Source organism: Somniosus microcephalus, chromosome 6, assembly GCF_052327205.1.
Source record: "Somniosus microcephalus isolate GS21.2 chromosome 6, FLI_Smic_1.0, whole genome shotgun sequence".
NCBI classification, from domain to species: Eukaryota; Metazoa; Chordata; class Chondrichthyes; order Squaliformes; family Somniosidae; genus Somniosus; species Somniosus microcephalus.
The window spans coordinates 79,224,133-79,240,454 of NC_140992.1; the positions used below are offsets into that span (position 1 = coordinate 79,224,133).

General features: G+C 45.0%; 1 protein-coding gene across 3 annotated transcripts in view; it reads right to left on the minus strand.

Moving 5' to 3' along the window:
• Positions 1-6,138, minus strand: part of ift80 (intraflagellar transport 80 homolog (Chlamydomonas)) — a 165,322-nt gene extending 159,184 nt beyond the window's left edge. For 2 of the 3 annotated variants that reach the window (XM_085990416.1, XM_085990417.1), the window contains exon 1: positions 5,888-6,021. In XM_085990416.1, coding sequence (XP_085846542.1) covers positions 5,888-5,924 — 37 coding nt within the window. In that variant the 5' untranslated portion in view covers positions 5,925-6,021. Of the gene's footprint in view, positions 1-5,887 lie in introns of all 3 variants that reach the window. The other variant, XM_085990418.1, reaches the window with a different exon arrangement.
• Between the last annotated feature and the right edge of the window lie 10,184 nt (positions 6,139-16,322).

Genomic DNA, 16,322 nt, shown 5'->3' on the forward strand with positions numbered 1-16,322 from the left:
AGATTTAACTAGCTCACTGACAGTAGCCTAACGATCATCTTGAATGAGGTAGTGGCATTTGTGGCTGATGTGCCTCAATAATCCCGAGACTCGATGTTAGCGGAACAAAACAAGGCTTTTATTAACTTAGAAGATAACACGCAGTGGAGAGAGGTATCTTCCATCTGGAGCTCTGCAGTACTGGATATGAGGCCAGGCTGAGCTGGCTTACATAGAGGCCAGGTATGGGCGGAGCCCTACACACAACACATTCCATTATACAATACAATGGTGAGGAGAAACCTGAAACCAACCACAGTCACAGGCAATACAATGGTGAGGGGAAACCTGAAACCAACCAGAGTCACAGGCAGTGATGAATGGAATATTTCATCACATTCACCCCTTCTATAGATTTAGTCTGTTCGGGGGTTTGGTAGTCCTCTGCGACCGACGTGGCTGTTGTGGTGTCGCGGGTGTCGGCTGGGTGTCCCTGGTGGCCTCCTGGGTCTCTGCCGGGGGTGCCGCCAGGGTTGTTGAAGGGGTAGTTGGTGGGGGTGCCGTTGGTCGATGTTCTTCCGGGGGTGATGAAAGAGTAGTGGGTGGGTAAGAGTTGCTGTGGTCGTTGTTGCTGCTATTGCCGTGGTTGTTGTCATTACCGGCTGGGGAGACGTCTTTTATTGACACGGTGTCCTCCCTTCTGTCAGCGTGCCGGACATACGCGTATTGGGGGTTGGCGTGGAGTAGGTGCACTGGCTCCACGAGAGGGTCCGTCTTATGGCCCCTCACATGCCTTCGCACGAATACCGGACCTGGGGTGGAGAGCCATGACGGCATGGATACGCCGGAGGTGGATTTCCGGGGAAAGCTAAACATTCGTTCATGAGGCGTGGCATTAGTGGCAGTACACAATAGCGACCGTATCGAATGGAGCACATCTGAGAGGACTTCCTGCCAGCGGGAGATAGGGAGGCCCTTGGTCCTTAGAGCTAGAGTGACTGCTTTCCATACTGTCCCGTTCTCTCGCTCCACTTGACCGTTACCCCGGGGGTTGTAGCTGGTGGTACGGCTCGTGGCGATACCCCTGGACAGCATGTGCTGGCGTAGCTCTTTACTCATGAAGGACGCCCCCCTATCCGTGTGGATGTAGCTCGGCATACCGAACAGGCAGAACAGGCTGTTGAGGCATTTAATGATCGTGGCGCTGGTCATGTCTGGGCAGGGGAAGGCGAATGGGAACTGGGAGTATTCGTCCACAATGTTCAGGAAGTAAACATTGCGGTCGACGGACGGGAGGGGGCCCTTGAAATCTAAGCTGAGCCGCTCAAAGGGCCGTGTAGCTTTGATTAAGTGGGCTCTATCAGGGTGGTAGAACCGAGGCTTGCACTCAGCGCAAGTGCGGCAGTTCCTGGTCAGAGACCGAACTTCCTCAATCGAGTAGGGTAAGTTGCGGGACTTTATGAAGTGGAACAGCCGCGTGACCCCTGGGTGGCAGAGGTCGTTGTGGAGGGTCTGTAGCCGATCCCCGGTGGCGCTGGCACACATCCCTCGTGAGAGGGCATCTGGGGATTCGTTAAGGGCCCCTGGCCGGTAAATGATGTCATACTCGAAGGTGGAGAGCTCGATCCGCCACCTAAGAATCTTATCATTTTTGATCTTCCCCCTCTGTTTATTATTGAACATAAACGCTACCGACCGCTGGTCGGTAAGTAGGGTGAAGCGTTTGCCGGCTAGGTAGTGGCGCCAGTGGCGCACTGCCTCCACGATGGCTTGGGCCTCCTTTTCCACGGAGGAGTGTCTGATCTCGGGCCCTTGGAGGGTCCTCGAGAAGAAAGCTACGGGCCGCCCCGCCTGGTTGAGGGTGGCCGCCAAGGCAAAGTCAGACGCATCACTTTCCACTTGAAATGGAGTGTTCTCGTCCACTGCCTGTAGCGTGGCCCGCTCAATATCCTGCTTAATGCTTTTGAAGGCGGCGTGGGCCTCAGCAGAGAGCGGAAGAGAGGATGCTTTCAAGAGGGGGCGGGCTTTGTCGGAGTAGTTGGGGACCCATTGGGAATAATAAGAAAATAACCCCAGGCACCTTTGCAGGGCTTTGGGAGTGTTGGGCAGGGGCAGCTCCCGTAGGGGGCGCAATCGGTCGGGGTCTGGTCCGATTTCCCCATTCTCCACCACGCTGCCTAGTATGCAGAGGCGCGTGGTGTTGAAAACGCACTTGTCCTCGTTGTCGGTGAGGTTGAGTTTTTGTGCGGTTTTCAGGAACCTCTCGAGGTTCGAGTCGTGATCCTGCTGGTTGTGACCGCAGATGGTGACGTTGTCGAGGTAGGGGAAGGTTGCCTGCAAGTGGTGGTCATCGACCATGCGATCCATCTCCCTCTGGAAGACCGAGACCCCATTCGTCACCCCAAAGGGGACTCTGAGGAATTGGTAGAGGCGTCCGTTCGCCTCGAAGGCGGTGTACGGGCGGTCCTCTGGTCTGATAGGGAGCTGGTGGTACGCTGACTTGAGGTCGATGGTGGAGAACACCCGGTATTGGGCGATTTGGTTCACCATTTCTGATATGCGGGGTAGCGGGTAGGCGTCTAGTTGGGTGTACCTGTTGATCGTTTGGCTATAGTCGATCACCATCCGTTTCTTCTCGCTACCCCTTACCACCACCACTTGGGCGCGCCACGGGCTATTGCTGCATTCAATAATGCGCTCTTTCAGGAGCCTGTCTACCTCGGTCGCGATAAACCGCCTGTCCTCCCAGCTGTACCTCCTGCTTTTGGTCGCTATTGGCCGGCAGTTAGGGGTAAGGTTCGCGAATAGCGAAGGCGGCTTTACCTTCAGGGTAGCCAGGCCGCACACTGTGAGGGGCGGCTGGGACCCACCGTACTTGAGCGTGATGCTTTGGTGGTTGCACTGGAAATCCAGGCCCAAGATCACGCTCGCGCATAGATTCTTCATGATTAATACTTTAAAATTATCGTATACCGTCCCGTTAACGGACAATTGTACCGTGCAGTAACCCAGAATGGTCGATGTCTGGGTTTTATCAGCCATAGAGATGGTACCCCGAGTAGGGACCACCTTTAGGGAGAGTTGTTGTGCCAGTTCAGGGTGGATAAAACTCTCCGTGCTTCCGCTGTCAATTAAACATTTAACCCGGCACCCGTTTACCTCGATGTCCACCATTGATTTGGATAGCGGGTGGGGCCTGGTCTGGTCCACTGTGACCGATGCCACTGTAGGGCCCTGATCGAGACAAGATGGCGTCCACACTGTCTGCTCACAAGATGGCGGACCCCACGAGGTCGGGCAAGATGGCGTCCAAGATGGCCGCTCCCACGGCGCACACGCGGCGGTGGCGGGTTTTGGTTTTCCGGCGGGGTTCCCTCTGCACACCTTCCCGAAGTGCCCCTTCTTACCACACTTAAAGCAGGTGGTGCCTTTCGCCGGGCACAGGTTTCTGGTGTGCTTTGGCTGCCCGCAGAAGTAGCAGTTGGGTCCCCGACGCGTCGCGGCTGTCGTAGGGCTTCTGGGGGGAGAGCGGGGCCCCGACGGTGTCGGGCTGCCGGGCGGGGAAGATGCCTTCCAAGATGGCGGCGCCCTTGGTGCACACGTGGCGGCGTGGACGGCGCGGGCTGAAGAGTAGGCGTCCGAGTTTCTCTGGGCCACATCCAGGGATCGCACGGTGTCCGCAGCCTGTTTCAGGTCCAATCCCGTTTTTTCCAGCAGTCTTTGCCGGATGTAAGTGGAGCCGAGGCCTGTGATAAAGGCATCGCGAACAAGCTCGTCGGTGTACACTGCGGCTTTTACATCTCGGCACTTGCAGTCTTTGCCAAGCATTTTCAGGGTGCCTAGGAACTCCTCCACCGATTCCCCAGGTCGCTGTGCGCGAGTGGCGAGCAGATGCCTAGCATACACCTCATTCGTAGGCTGCTGGTAATGCGCCTTTAAGATGTCGCAGGCGGCCAGGTACGTGTCGGCGTCTTGGATGAGGGGGTAAACCCGGTGGCTTACCCAATTCCGCAGAATTCCGAGTTTCATACTCGCAGCGTCCGTAGCGTCTTTGACGGCTGCGGAATTGTCCAGGAAGAATTCCATACACATAAACCAGTGTCCGAAGCGTGCTGATGCATCCGGAGCATGCTGATCCAAATCCAAACGTTCGGGTTTCAGGAGTTGATCCATTGTGTTGCAAAATAAGTTCATAAAATTGATGTGCCTCAATAATCCCGAGACTCGATGTTAGCGGAACAAAACAAGGCTTTTATTAACTTAGAAGATAACACGCAGTGGAGAGAGGTATCTTCCATCTGGAGCTCTGCAGTACTGGATATGAGGCCAGACTGAGCTGGCTTACATAGAGGCCAGGTATGGGCGGAGCCCTACACACAACACATTCCATACATTCCAATATACAATACAATGGTGAGGAGAAACCTGAAACCAACCACAGTCACAGGCAATACAATGGTGAGGGGAAACCTGAAACCAACCACAGTCACAGGCAGTGATGAATGGAATATTTCATCACAGTGGCCATTTTGATTCTAGCAGCAGCAGCCATTTTCAGCTCTGTGGAATACTGACATTCTAAACATTAGACTTGTATTTCATCATTTAAGTATTATTAAATTAATAATTGCATAGCTTAATGTTTTTAAGTTCACAATAACATATGAAGCTACTTATTTTGAATAAGCTAGTAGCTTTCATAAATAAGAAGTCAGAATTGTTAATTTACTTCAGTGAATACCTTGTGAAGGGTATACAAACTGGATTAAACAGAACATCCTATGATTGCATGACAAGTTATAAAAAGGATCATGCATAGCCATGGCAGTATGACAGTGCCAAATTGTGTAAAGTTTTTTCACGAAAGCATGTTAATAAATTATATTTTATCTTTTATGTTTTGAATTTAAAAGTAGACTATTTCAGGAAATGTCAACACATTTGTTTCACATTAACTAAAAATATCTGTGGCATTCAAGAGTCAATAATTCCTATTGTCTAGGCTCAGAATAACAATACATAATCCAACACCTTCACCCTATAGATACTTAAAATATTTCCTCAAATTACTGGCCCTGGTGCTATCTACAATGAATCGTTGTTACTTATCTTCACTTTCAATTTGCCAGGCTCTATAAAAAAGTGACAATAACAAGGTTTCACTATACACAATAGTTTCTTTTAGGGGAAAAGTCTACCAGAATTATTTTGCAGTAAATTACTCAAAAAACATTTCAGTTACATTTTCCAGCAGTTAATTTGCAGAAATGTCAATTTCAAGTAACATCCCGAGTAAACTGGGGGGGAGGAAACAGTAGGTTAGGAACGTGCATGCTATTGAATTAGGCCCAGGCTGACAAAATTGTAAAATCTCCTGGTCACGAGAGCCTTTTACGATCAGAGTTTAAGCAGTCTCAATCCAGTCGTTAGTGGCCATGGACTCATAGTAAAACACTGGCACCAACTGACAATCTCAACTGCACAAGTATACGGTTGTGTAGAAAATAGAAAAATGTTAAACTGGTTTAATAGACGCTGCTTTTCTGAGGGTAGGGCTGAGGCACACTGCACAGAATAGAGGGGGTTGTAATCTGCATCTAACCATTTTGTGCTTGACTTCGAAGTGTGCTTGATGCCAACACTGGGTATTCAAAATGGAAAATGTTTAATTCCCCAGCATCAACATCCCTCATCTTGATGAGCATTAAGTGAGTAAAAAAAAGTGAAAAGAAACATAATACACTATACTAAAACCAGACCTTTGACATTCTTTACCCAGGATGCATTATTTGTTGTCCATAATCAAATAAATTAAGCAGAATAGGATTTTTCACAGCGAATTAAATCTCAAAATTAATTTTTGTCATAAGTCAAGCAAGCATATTATACACATTAAAACAACACTTACCATCAGTACTGGTGAGCACAAATATTTCTGCTTGCATCTGCTTCTTGCCCCCTGCAGTCTTGGGGAACCAGTGCAGATCTATGGGATAGATTTCTTCAGCTAGCCTTACTACCTGTACTGTTTCATTCGTTAACAAATTCCACTTCAGGATCTGGTGATCATCACTGGACGAATACAACTCATCTGCTGTTGTCCAACCCACACAACTGACCAACTCTTTATGTGCAGTGAAATTAAAGAAAATAATGAAAAAGTAGAACAAACGTTGATCTTTATTTCAAGAAGTGAATTTTATTATGAAGCATGGTGGTGCAACTCGCTGATGCTCCAATGTGTTTTCATAAAGTCGTGACATGGGGATTGCAGGCATGAACCCACCACATGGGGATGTTACTTAAGGGGAGGCCACACTGACTGAAATCAGCAAACATCTAGGACTGCTCTCATACACCGCCTAGTGGCTGGTTCAACACCATCATTGGCACAGACCTTGGAGCAGGCTGCCAACCTGTCAGCCCACTGCATGGGCTATAAAATTGTGCAAAATGCAAATAGGCCTAAAAAGAAAGGGGAAATAACTTTCATAAGGACCATTTTCTTTCCTTCTTTAACTTTCTAACTTTCTCCCTTTCCCTCTTGAAGGTGTGGACTCCTTGCTGGGTACAGTTCCACCTCTCCAGTTACCTTCCAGTACACACCCAAGTGACTAACATTCAACTATAATCACTGACAAGTGAGGGTCTGCAAACTATTAAGTAGAAAGAGGCATCACAGCAGAGCCTGATCCTTTCCTCACTAAACATCCACTTACAGCAGCAATCACTGGCTAGTGATCAGGAGTGGGAAGCCTAGCTAGTTTGTGCGCCTTCATTTATGAGTGTTGAAACTAATTTTAGCAAATCTACTACAACTTTAGATAGATTCAGCACAGATTACGAATTAAACCTGGCAATTTCCTGGTTTGCATGGCTCAGCCATTCATTACATACACTTGTTGAACCATTGGGGAGCTCCAAAGGACTGGCAGAGGCACACACAACCTCATCATATGCTGTAATTTCTATGATTTTATGAAACAGAATTTTAAAAAGCACATAACCATATGATTTAAAAAATATTTTGCAATTAGTTCATTTGAAGTTTTAAAACTGTAATGTTTTAATAATAGTGCTATAATATGCCCCTAGATGCTAAAACAAAATTTCAAGTACAGGAAACTCTCGATTTACCGGCACCTAAATAAACGGAAATCTCTATTAACCGGCAAAATTCAGGAGTAGGTTCAGGTAAGTTTTACTTCATATTAGTGGCCGTTCCTGGATCTGTGGCCATGTAACCGGGGTTCCTGCACCTGTTGCTATGCAACAGGGACGCCTGGATCTGTGGCCAGGGTTCCTGCACCTGTTGCTATGCAACAGGGACGCCTGGATCTGTGGCCGTGTACGGGGCTCTCGTACCTTTTACTATACCTCTCTGTAATCCGGACATTTTGATAAACCGGCACCACGCCGGTCCTGTCGGTGCTGGATAAAAAAAAAGTTTCCTGTATACAGTTTTGGTGCTGTGTACAGTAAGCAATGTTTGTCAAAGAGCCAGAAAAATTCTACACACATTTTCTTAAAAGTATACACTGCAATTTTCTCAACCTGTTTTGTCTTTATTTTATTGATAGAATATATTACTACCGCAACCTCTGGTGTCCCCCAAGGATCAATCCTTGGCCCCCTCCTATTTCTCACCAACATGCTGCCCCTTGGCGACATCATCCGAAAACACAACCTCAGGTTCCACATGTACGCTGACAACACCAAGCTCTACCACACCACCATCTCTCTCGACCCCTCCTGTGTTTCTAAATTGTCAGACTGCTCCAGCACTGGATGAACAGAAATTTCCTCCAAGTATTGGGAAGACTGAAACCACTGTCTTCGGTCACCGCCACAAACTCCATTCCCTAGCCACCGACTCCATCCCTTTCCCTGGCAACTGTCTGAGCTGAACCAGACTGTTCACAACCTTGGTGTCATATGTGAACCCGAGATGAGTTTCCGACCACATATCTGTGCAATCACCAAGATCGCCTATTTCTAACTTGTAACATCGCCCGACTCCGCCCCTGCCTCAGCTCATCTGCTGCTGAAACCCTCATCCATGCCTTTGTTACTTCTAGACTTGATTATTACAACACATCCCTGGCTGACCTCCCACTTTCTATCCTCCGTAAACTGAAGGTCATCCAAAACTCTGCTGCCCGTGTTCTAATTCGCTCCAAATCTTGTTCACCCATTGCCTGTGCTCACTGACCTTCACTGGCTCCCGGTCTGACAAAGCCTCAATTTTAATATCACCATCCTTGTTTTCAAATCCCTCCATGGCCTCGTTTCTCCTATCTCTGTAATCTCTTCCAACAACAACTACTTGTATTTATATAGTGCCTTTAACGTAGTAAAATGTCCCAAGGCGCTTTACAGGAGTATTATAAGATAACATTTTTGACACCGAGCCACATAAGGAGAAATTAGGGCAGATCAAAGAGATAGGTTTTAAGGAGCGTCTTAAAGGAGGAAAGAGAGTTAGAGAGGCAGAGAGGTTTAGGCAGGGAATTCCAGAGCTTAGGGCCTCGGCAACAGAAGCATGACCACGAATGGTTGAGCAATTATAATCAGGGATGCTCAAGAAGGCAGAATTAGAAACATAGAAAAATAGGAGCAGGAGTAGGCCATTCGGCCCTTCAAGCCTGCTCCGCCATTCAATATGATCATGGCTGATTCTCTATCTCAATACCATATTCCCGCTCTCTCCCCATACTCGTCAATGCCTTTTGTGTCTAGAGGAGTGCAGATATCTCGGGGGGGTTGTGGGGCTGGAGGAGATTACAGAGATAGGGAGGGGCAAGGCCATAGAGAGATTTGAAAACAAGGATGAAAATTTTGAAATCGAGGCATTGCCTAACCGGGAGCCAACGTAGGCCAGTGAGCACAGGGGTGATGGGTGAACAGGACGTGGTGCAAGTTAGGACACGGGCAGCCGCATTTTGGATGACCTCACGTTTACATATGGTGGAACGTGGGAGGTCAGCCAGGAGCGCATTGGAATAGTCAAGTCTAGAGGTAACAAAGGCATGGTTGAGGGTTTCACCAGCAGATGAGCTGAGGCAAGGGCCGAGACGGGTGATGTTAGAGGTGGAAATAGGCAGTCTTCATTGTGCTGCAGATATGTAGTCGGAAGCTCATTTCAGGGTCAAATATGATGCCAAGATTGCAAACAGTGGTTCAGTCTCAGACAGATGTTAGGGAGAGGGATGGAGTCAGTGGTTAGGGAACGAAGTTGTGGCGATAACGAAAACAAAAACAATGGCTTCGGTCTTCCCGATATTTAATTGGATAAAATTTCTGCTCATTCAGAACTGGATGTCGGACAAGCAGTCTGACAAGTTAGAGACCTTGGAGGGGTCGAGAGAAGTGGTGGTGAGGTAGAGCTGGGTGTCATCAGCATACATGTGGAAACACGCTGTGTTTTCGAATGATGTCGCCAAGGGGCACCATGTAGATGAGAAATAGGAGGGGGCCAAGGATAGATCCTTGGGGGACACCAGAGGTAACGATGCGGGAGCAGGAAGAGAAGCCATTGCAGGTGATTCTCTGGCTACGATTAGATAGATAAGATTGGAACCAGGCATGTGCAGTCCCACCCAGCTGGACAACAGTGGAGAGGTCTTGGAGCCCTACAACCCTCCGAGATATGTGCGCTCTCCAATTCTGCCCTCGAGCATCCACAATTTTAATCGCCCCACCATTAGCGGCTATGCTTTCAGCTGCCAAGGCCTTAATCTCTGGAATTCCCTCACTAAACCTCTCTACCTCACTTTCCTGCTTTAAGACGCCCCTTAAAACCTACTCATCTGCCCTAATATCTCCTTATGTGGCTTGGTGTCAAATTTTGTTTGACAATGGTCCTGTGATGTGCCTTGGTCCTGTGATGTGCCTTGGGGTGTTTTACTATGTTAAAAGCGCTATATAAATCCAAGTTGTTGTTGTTATAGCCTCTCTAACCTTTCCTCTTTTATTTCTCATAATCCACTACTCTACATGTTCATCCTCCCTGTACAGTCACTATGCTCAAATCTCTGCATTATTTCCTTCTAACTTACTCTTTCCCAGAGCCTCAAAACTGTGAAACTCCTCATCTCAGTTTTTCTTTCTGCTATAGTCTACAAACCTTTAAAAAACCCAAATTTGGTCTCAACTTACTTCTACATATTTTGTTTTCTATCCAAGTCATTCCAACTTTGGTAGTGCCCTGGTTAATGGCTCTTAGTGCTTCACTTACATGTTTCCATTTAAAAATAAACACAAATTCTTGTATATCTAGAGTAATTAGGATATCTGCAGAAAACCCATTACTGAAAGTTTTCCAATGTGAACTCAAGATTGCAACCAAGCCTGGCCAGTATTGACTTCAGCGTATACAACAGTAAATGCCACAATGTAGATCAAATGCATCCATTCATAAAGAGAAGGTTCATTTGGAACTTTTTCAGCTTTTCTTTCAGAATTTCTCTGCAATACAAAAATATTCATGCAATGGGAGCTTTCACACAGGAAGTTCCCTACCTCAGTTGCATCACTGGGGAAGGCACCAAGTGGAAGGCAAGTAAAACTGTGCCACCCTCATGTATTTCTTAATGGGAGTTTCACCGGCTACAAACAAAAGCCCGAAAAACCTTTTGCTGATATACCCTTTTAGTTGGGGACTGGCACATGAAATGAGGGGACTTAAATGAAGAAGAAAAGTAGAAAAAAGTAGAATACCTTAGGTATTTTAGATTATTATTCTTTGAATGAAAGTATACTTTGCCTACTAGGTGTATCCAACCAGAATAAATCAGGCATGTAACCCTTTAAAAAAATGTTGAGGTACAACCTTCTTGTACTGTGTAGAAGAGACAAACAAATGACACTCTCAATTCTTTTCAACCACCAAAGGCTTCAGAAACTGTCTTAGAGGAACCTCAGTAGATTGCAGCTGGAAAAAGTGAGTAAACTACACTTGGGTAATTGCAAACAATTCTGCCCCAGAATGCTGGATTGGGAGTAATGTGCTCTTAGATAGTTTAGCATCCTGCTTTACTTGACCATTGTCTGACCTCAAGATAGGATTTGACAGCAACCATTAGACTTTTACACTCAGTATAGGGAGGTCAGAGAGTGCCCAAGTGTGCTGCGGACAAACAGTATGCCCTTCAGTACATCTGCCAAAGGCTTTAAATACTACACAAAATGCTATAGCTTATTCATGATCGCTGAGGTCCCCTTTATACCTCTTGGTGCCAAGAAGTAATTAATATCAAGTAACACCATGAATATGGCAACCAACACTAAATGCTATGCAACTCCAGGGCAAATTATACCAAATCTCTCCAAGGAAGTAACTATCAGTCTGATAGAACAGGACCTCAGGAGAGAAGGGGAAAAGATTTGCATGAACAGGGGAAAAAAGAAATACAAACTGTGTAGTTAGCTGCCAGCTGTAGTATATTTGTGTCATTTATAATCACTTGTGAATCTGACCAGCATAATCAACTTTCAAATCTGTTGCTGAATGTTTACGCATCAGGTTCACTTACAATATATAACACACACCATTCTCAATTTCCATAAAAAGGTGATGTTCTGCATTACAGTTGAAACAACAATCAGAAATCTGTGTAGGCAGTTCTACTTGCAGCTGAATTATATCATACAGCGATTTGGTGCTGATCACTAAAAGTAAAGTGGAAAAAGTTTTAATTGCCAAAGGCGGTTATCCTTCATTTTTATTTTATTGACCATATTAAGTGTGCTGACAGAGAAAACTGTACAACATCACAGTCCAAATATAAGATCAAACTTGATGAATTGTTAAGCAGCCTAATTCAATAGGAAAATAACATGCTATAGCTACAGTGCCATCTGCAGTCATGGGAAAACAACATTGAATGTATTCACATCCATAATTTTTAAAACTAGCTGCTAAATAATAGTTTTGATTTTATTTAGATTTGTATAAAAAAAGTGGGATCCTTGCGGTTTACTTGAATTATACATTTACAGTATGACTAGAGAATATGGAGTTAAAAAAATGCAGACATACCAAACAGTTAAGAGTTAAAATTTAGATTAAAAACTAGATTTTTCAATAACTGATTATGAAAATCTAGCCCCCCAACATCTGCGTTGGAGAAGTGAAAAAGTGCAGAATTATAATTATCAGCACAATTGCCCATTTTCAACTTCTCACATTCTGTTGTTGTACTCAACTTATTTGGATGTCAAAGTGAGCATTTACAGTATTGTGAATACTAAATGAATGACCATGTTTATATGTGCAATAGATGCATTTGTTACACAATATTCTAACTGATTTATACTTCACCCATATCAATAATATTTAGTGCTCAATAACAGAATGAAAATAAACAATTATTGCTAAAATTGACCTGTATACAATCCATTTACTGCAGCTACAAAAGCTGTCCCCAACCCCCACCATCAACATTCCCCGTAACAGCATCGCTTCACAAGGAAAACACCGATAAGAAAGCACATTCAGTTATCTTAGCTCATATGGCCATAAACAAAAAACTACAGTTTCCTGACCACAATTCAGCTGGCTCTTCAATTCTCTATCTGTGAAGAAATGATGCATCCAAAGTCCTAAGTCCTTAAGAGAGCAAAGATGGGGGCAAGGGCAACAACTAGAGTGGGAAAAAGTAAGGGTTTAACTGGGGACAAGGGCATCAAATATGATGGTGAAGACTGAGCAGATCGGTAGCTGCAGAAGTATTGTGGTGAATGGTGGGCCAAAGTCTACACAGTTGGGAATTTGAAAGTTCCATTGTGAGTGAATTGAGGGAGAATTTTTTCCCAAGGGCGGACGCAGAAGGAAGCGGGGTTGGAATGGGGAAGGGGGATTGGAATGGGGAAGGGGGATATGAGTGGTAAGAGACACAAGGAAGTGAATAGAGATGGCCTTATCTGTGATTGAAATGATGGGAAAAGAGAGGCCACATGAGATGGCACGGTCAAGGTGGTTGCCGTGAATAAGGGTAGGAGAGTTTAAATGGAGGGAGAGGTTAAGGAAGGACAGGAGGGCAGTGAACTCAGTGGAGAGAAGGCAAGGTGAGTTGAGATGCAGGTTAAAATCACCAAGGATGAGAAGTCACACTGCAGAGATTGAGGGAGGAAGCAGTGAGGATATCTTGGTGAGAAACTTGTTATTGGGCTTAGGTGGGCAGTAGAGGATTTTAAGGGAGAGGCGAGAGTGGTGATCAGACCAAGGAGCACTATTTGGTGATAAGGGCCATATACCAGCCTATAGGGTGGTCAGCCCTATATAGTAGGAGGGTCTGTATAGGCTCCCACAACCCATACAAAGGGAGGGGTGGCCACCCACACCCACCAGACGCAAGTATCCCGCTGGAAGTCAACCCATACTTCAGAGCCGGAGCTCCAGTCCCCACTCGGTGGGAATGTCAGTTTTGAAACCTGCACTTTCTAACGCAAAGGCGGGAATACCACCATTAAGCCAAAGCCTTGCTCCTATAATATTTTGGGTGTAGATCCTTAATCCGAACTACTGTGCAATTTACAGCATTTTCTGATTTTATTTCCAACATTTTGAATGTTTTTGGTTTTAGCACATCCCTGACATGTCACTGCTTCCTTTCCTTAATTCACATTGCTTTAAGCTTATGCTTCAATCTTTACAGGAACTTTGAGAAAATTTGTCAAAGATTTTCTGGAAGTCTGGATAACCAAGTCATAAGGTTTACAACAGCCCATTTAGGATTCCCTCTCTTTAAAAGTCAATGAGGTTTGTTCAGACAAGATCTTCCCTTGCTGAAGTTATGCTGACTGCTATTTACCAGATTGTTATCATACAGATAATCCGCAAATTTGCTTCTGTTAAATGATTCCATTATTTTACCCGTCACTGATGCAAAAGTAATGCCTAAATTAGATTTGCCATCTGTTTTGAATATGCCATTGAGATTTCTCAAACTTCTACATATAACTAATAAGGTTTACCAATATTGAGGAAACTTAACTCACACTATGCATTAGAACACGCAGGATAATGAAATAACAGTAATATGACAGATTAACAATGGATACATGGAGAATGAATTACATAGCTGTAATTTAAGTGAGATGATCAGATGACATCATTAACCATGGATCGAGTGCTTTACAATGTCATCTGAACCCTCAGATTAGGTTACAACCTTTAACTCATTCCTTGGTATCCATTATTTTGTATAATATATAATGTCTAGAATTTTAAGTAAAGGTTTACAGTTTTTGAGAGTTCCAAGGTTTCTTGCAGTTTTTTGGAAGTGTCCCAGTGCAGAATGACACTTCTAAGGTATTGTATACTTCTTTCTGACATACTTTTGGATGTTTAAATCCAAAAGTAAGAGAGTTCAAGGAAACTCCATACAAAATGTGTTCAGAAACCTGAAAAACAATTTGCATATCAATACCCATCATGACAACAAAACCATATAGTCAAGGCACACAAAGTGCTACTTCATTCAGCAACAAATATTACTGAATAAATAAATATTAATTGGTGACATTAAACAAAATTCCAGCAGATTTACACTTTAATCAGGGGAGACGAAATGGTATCACACAGCACATAAAAATAGCAATGCATTTCATCGGAGTTTACTGAAACCAGAATTTAACTGAAAATGAAACAGCATTAAGATTACTGGGAACCCTTGAAGAAAAGAGATTTTTTTTCCTAGTTCTTTATTTTCCCCCTATATCTTGTGCTTCTTGCAACCAAGAAAGCATCAGAGTGACTTTCTTCCAGGCATCTCTTGATCCTGCTCTTCAACTGCCATAGGGACATAGGGATAAGGAAGTATAGCTGAGACAGTCCAATATAAAATAAAGACCTTCGTTAAACCCCCATCTAGAATACTGCATCCAGCTCTGGTTCCCTCACGTGAAGCGAGATATAGAGGCCCTAAAAAAGGTTTAGAGGAGAGCCACTAAATTAATACTTAGTTAAAAAATAAATTAGCTATCGTGATAGGCTTAGGGAGCTGGGGGGTTTTTACACTAGAAAAGCGTAGACCCTGGGGAGACTTGGTTGACATATTTAAGATGATGAAGGAACTAGACTGTGTATATGTGGACAGATAATCTGAATTAGATAAGTTAGGGAGAACAAAGATATGCATAAGCTACGTAAATATAGAACTAGGTTAGATGTCAGGGTTTTCTTTTCCCAGAGGACCTTTGGAATAGGTTGCCTGCTTGTTCAGTGGGAGCTGGACAAATTCCTAAAGGAAATAAAAACAGAAAATGCCGGAAATACTCAGGTGGTCAGGCAGCATCTCTGGAGAGAGAAACAGAGTTAACGTTCCAGGTCAATGACCTTGGCCCAAATCTTTACCTTGGAGTCGGGTTGATTGCGTGCGGGCCACGTAACAGGTCAGGAACCCCATGTTGTGAGCAGCGCATTCTTCAGTGCGATTTTTACTTAATGGCCCCAATTAAAAGAGTCATGCACGTTTCCCAGCCCAATTAAATGGAGCAGGTCTGATGATGTCATTTATGACTCGTTTCCAACGCTGATATTTAAAGCAGCCTTACACACATCTCATTTGAAGGTTGATGTAGGAGTGTTCCAGGTGATTTCCAGAGGTCTGAGTAGCAGTATAAAGCTGATAAAAGTGTGGGTCATGGATACACAAAGGCAGAGGGCTGCACCAAGATTTAACAATGCCTCCCTCGATGTTCTGGTGCAGACAGTAAGAGCATGCAGGAAGGTCCTCTTCCCTGGCGATAGGCGCAAAAAAGAGGACGTGGATCCAGTGCAGGAAAAGATTCAATGAGGTCAGGAAAGGTGAGTGCAATGCCACACACACCTACATTCTGATGTGCCTGTCACCACAACCGCATTACTCTGCCTTCCCAAGCCTACTCCTGCACATCATTCCTCACACCAACCTATCTTGCAGGTCCACCCATCCCTCTCTGTCTTATGTACATACTCACCTCCCCATCTGACTAACCACCCGACACTCACCCTCATTTTAATACAATCATAGCAAATAACACCACAGGAGGAGGCCATTTGGCAATGTCACGCCACTCCCTCATAGTCACGCTCTACAGATGTAGCCCATCCATTCCTTACACTCATTCCATCGCTCTCACTCAAAGTTCTCTTCATTCCCTCCTTGCAGGAGAAGAGAGCTCACAATGATAGGGAGAGGAAGATAAATGGAGGTGGCCCTCCAGTATTCACTCAATTGATTCAAGCAGAGGAGGCAGCCCTGAAGATCTCTGGAGTTGCAGAGCTGCTGGCAGTGGGAGATGGAAAGAGGGGGACATCCCAGCAACCTGGTGACATAATTACATCTCATACAGCCACA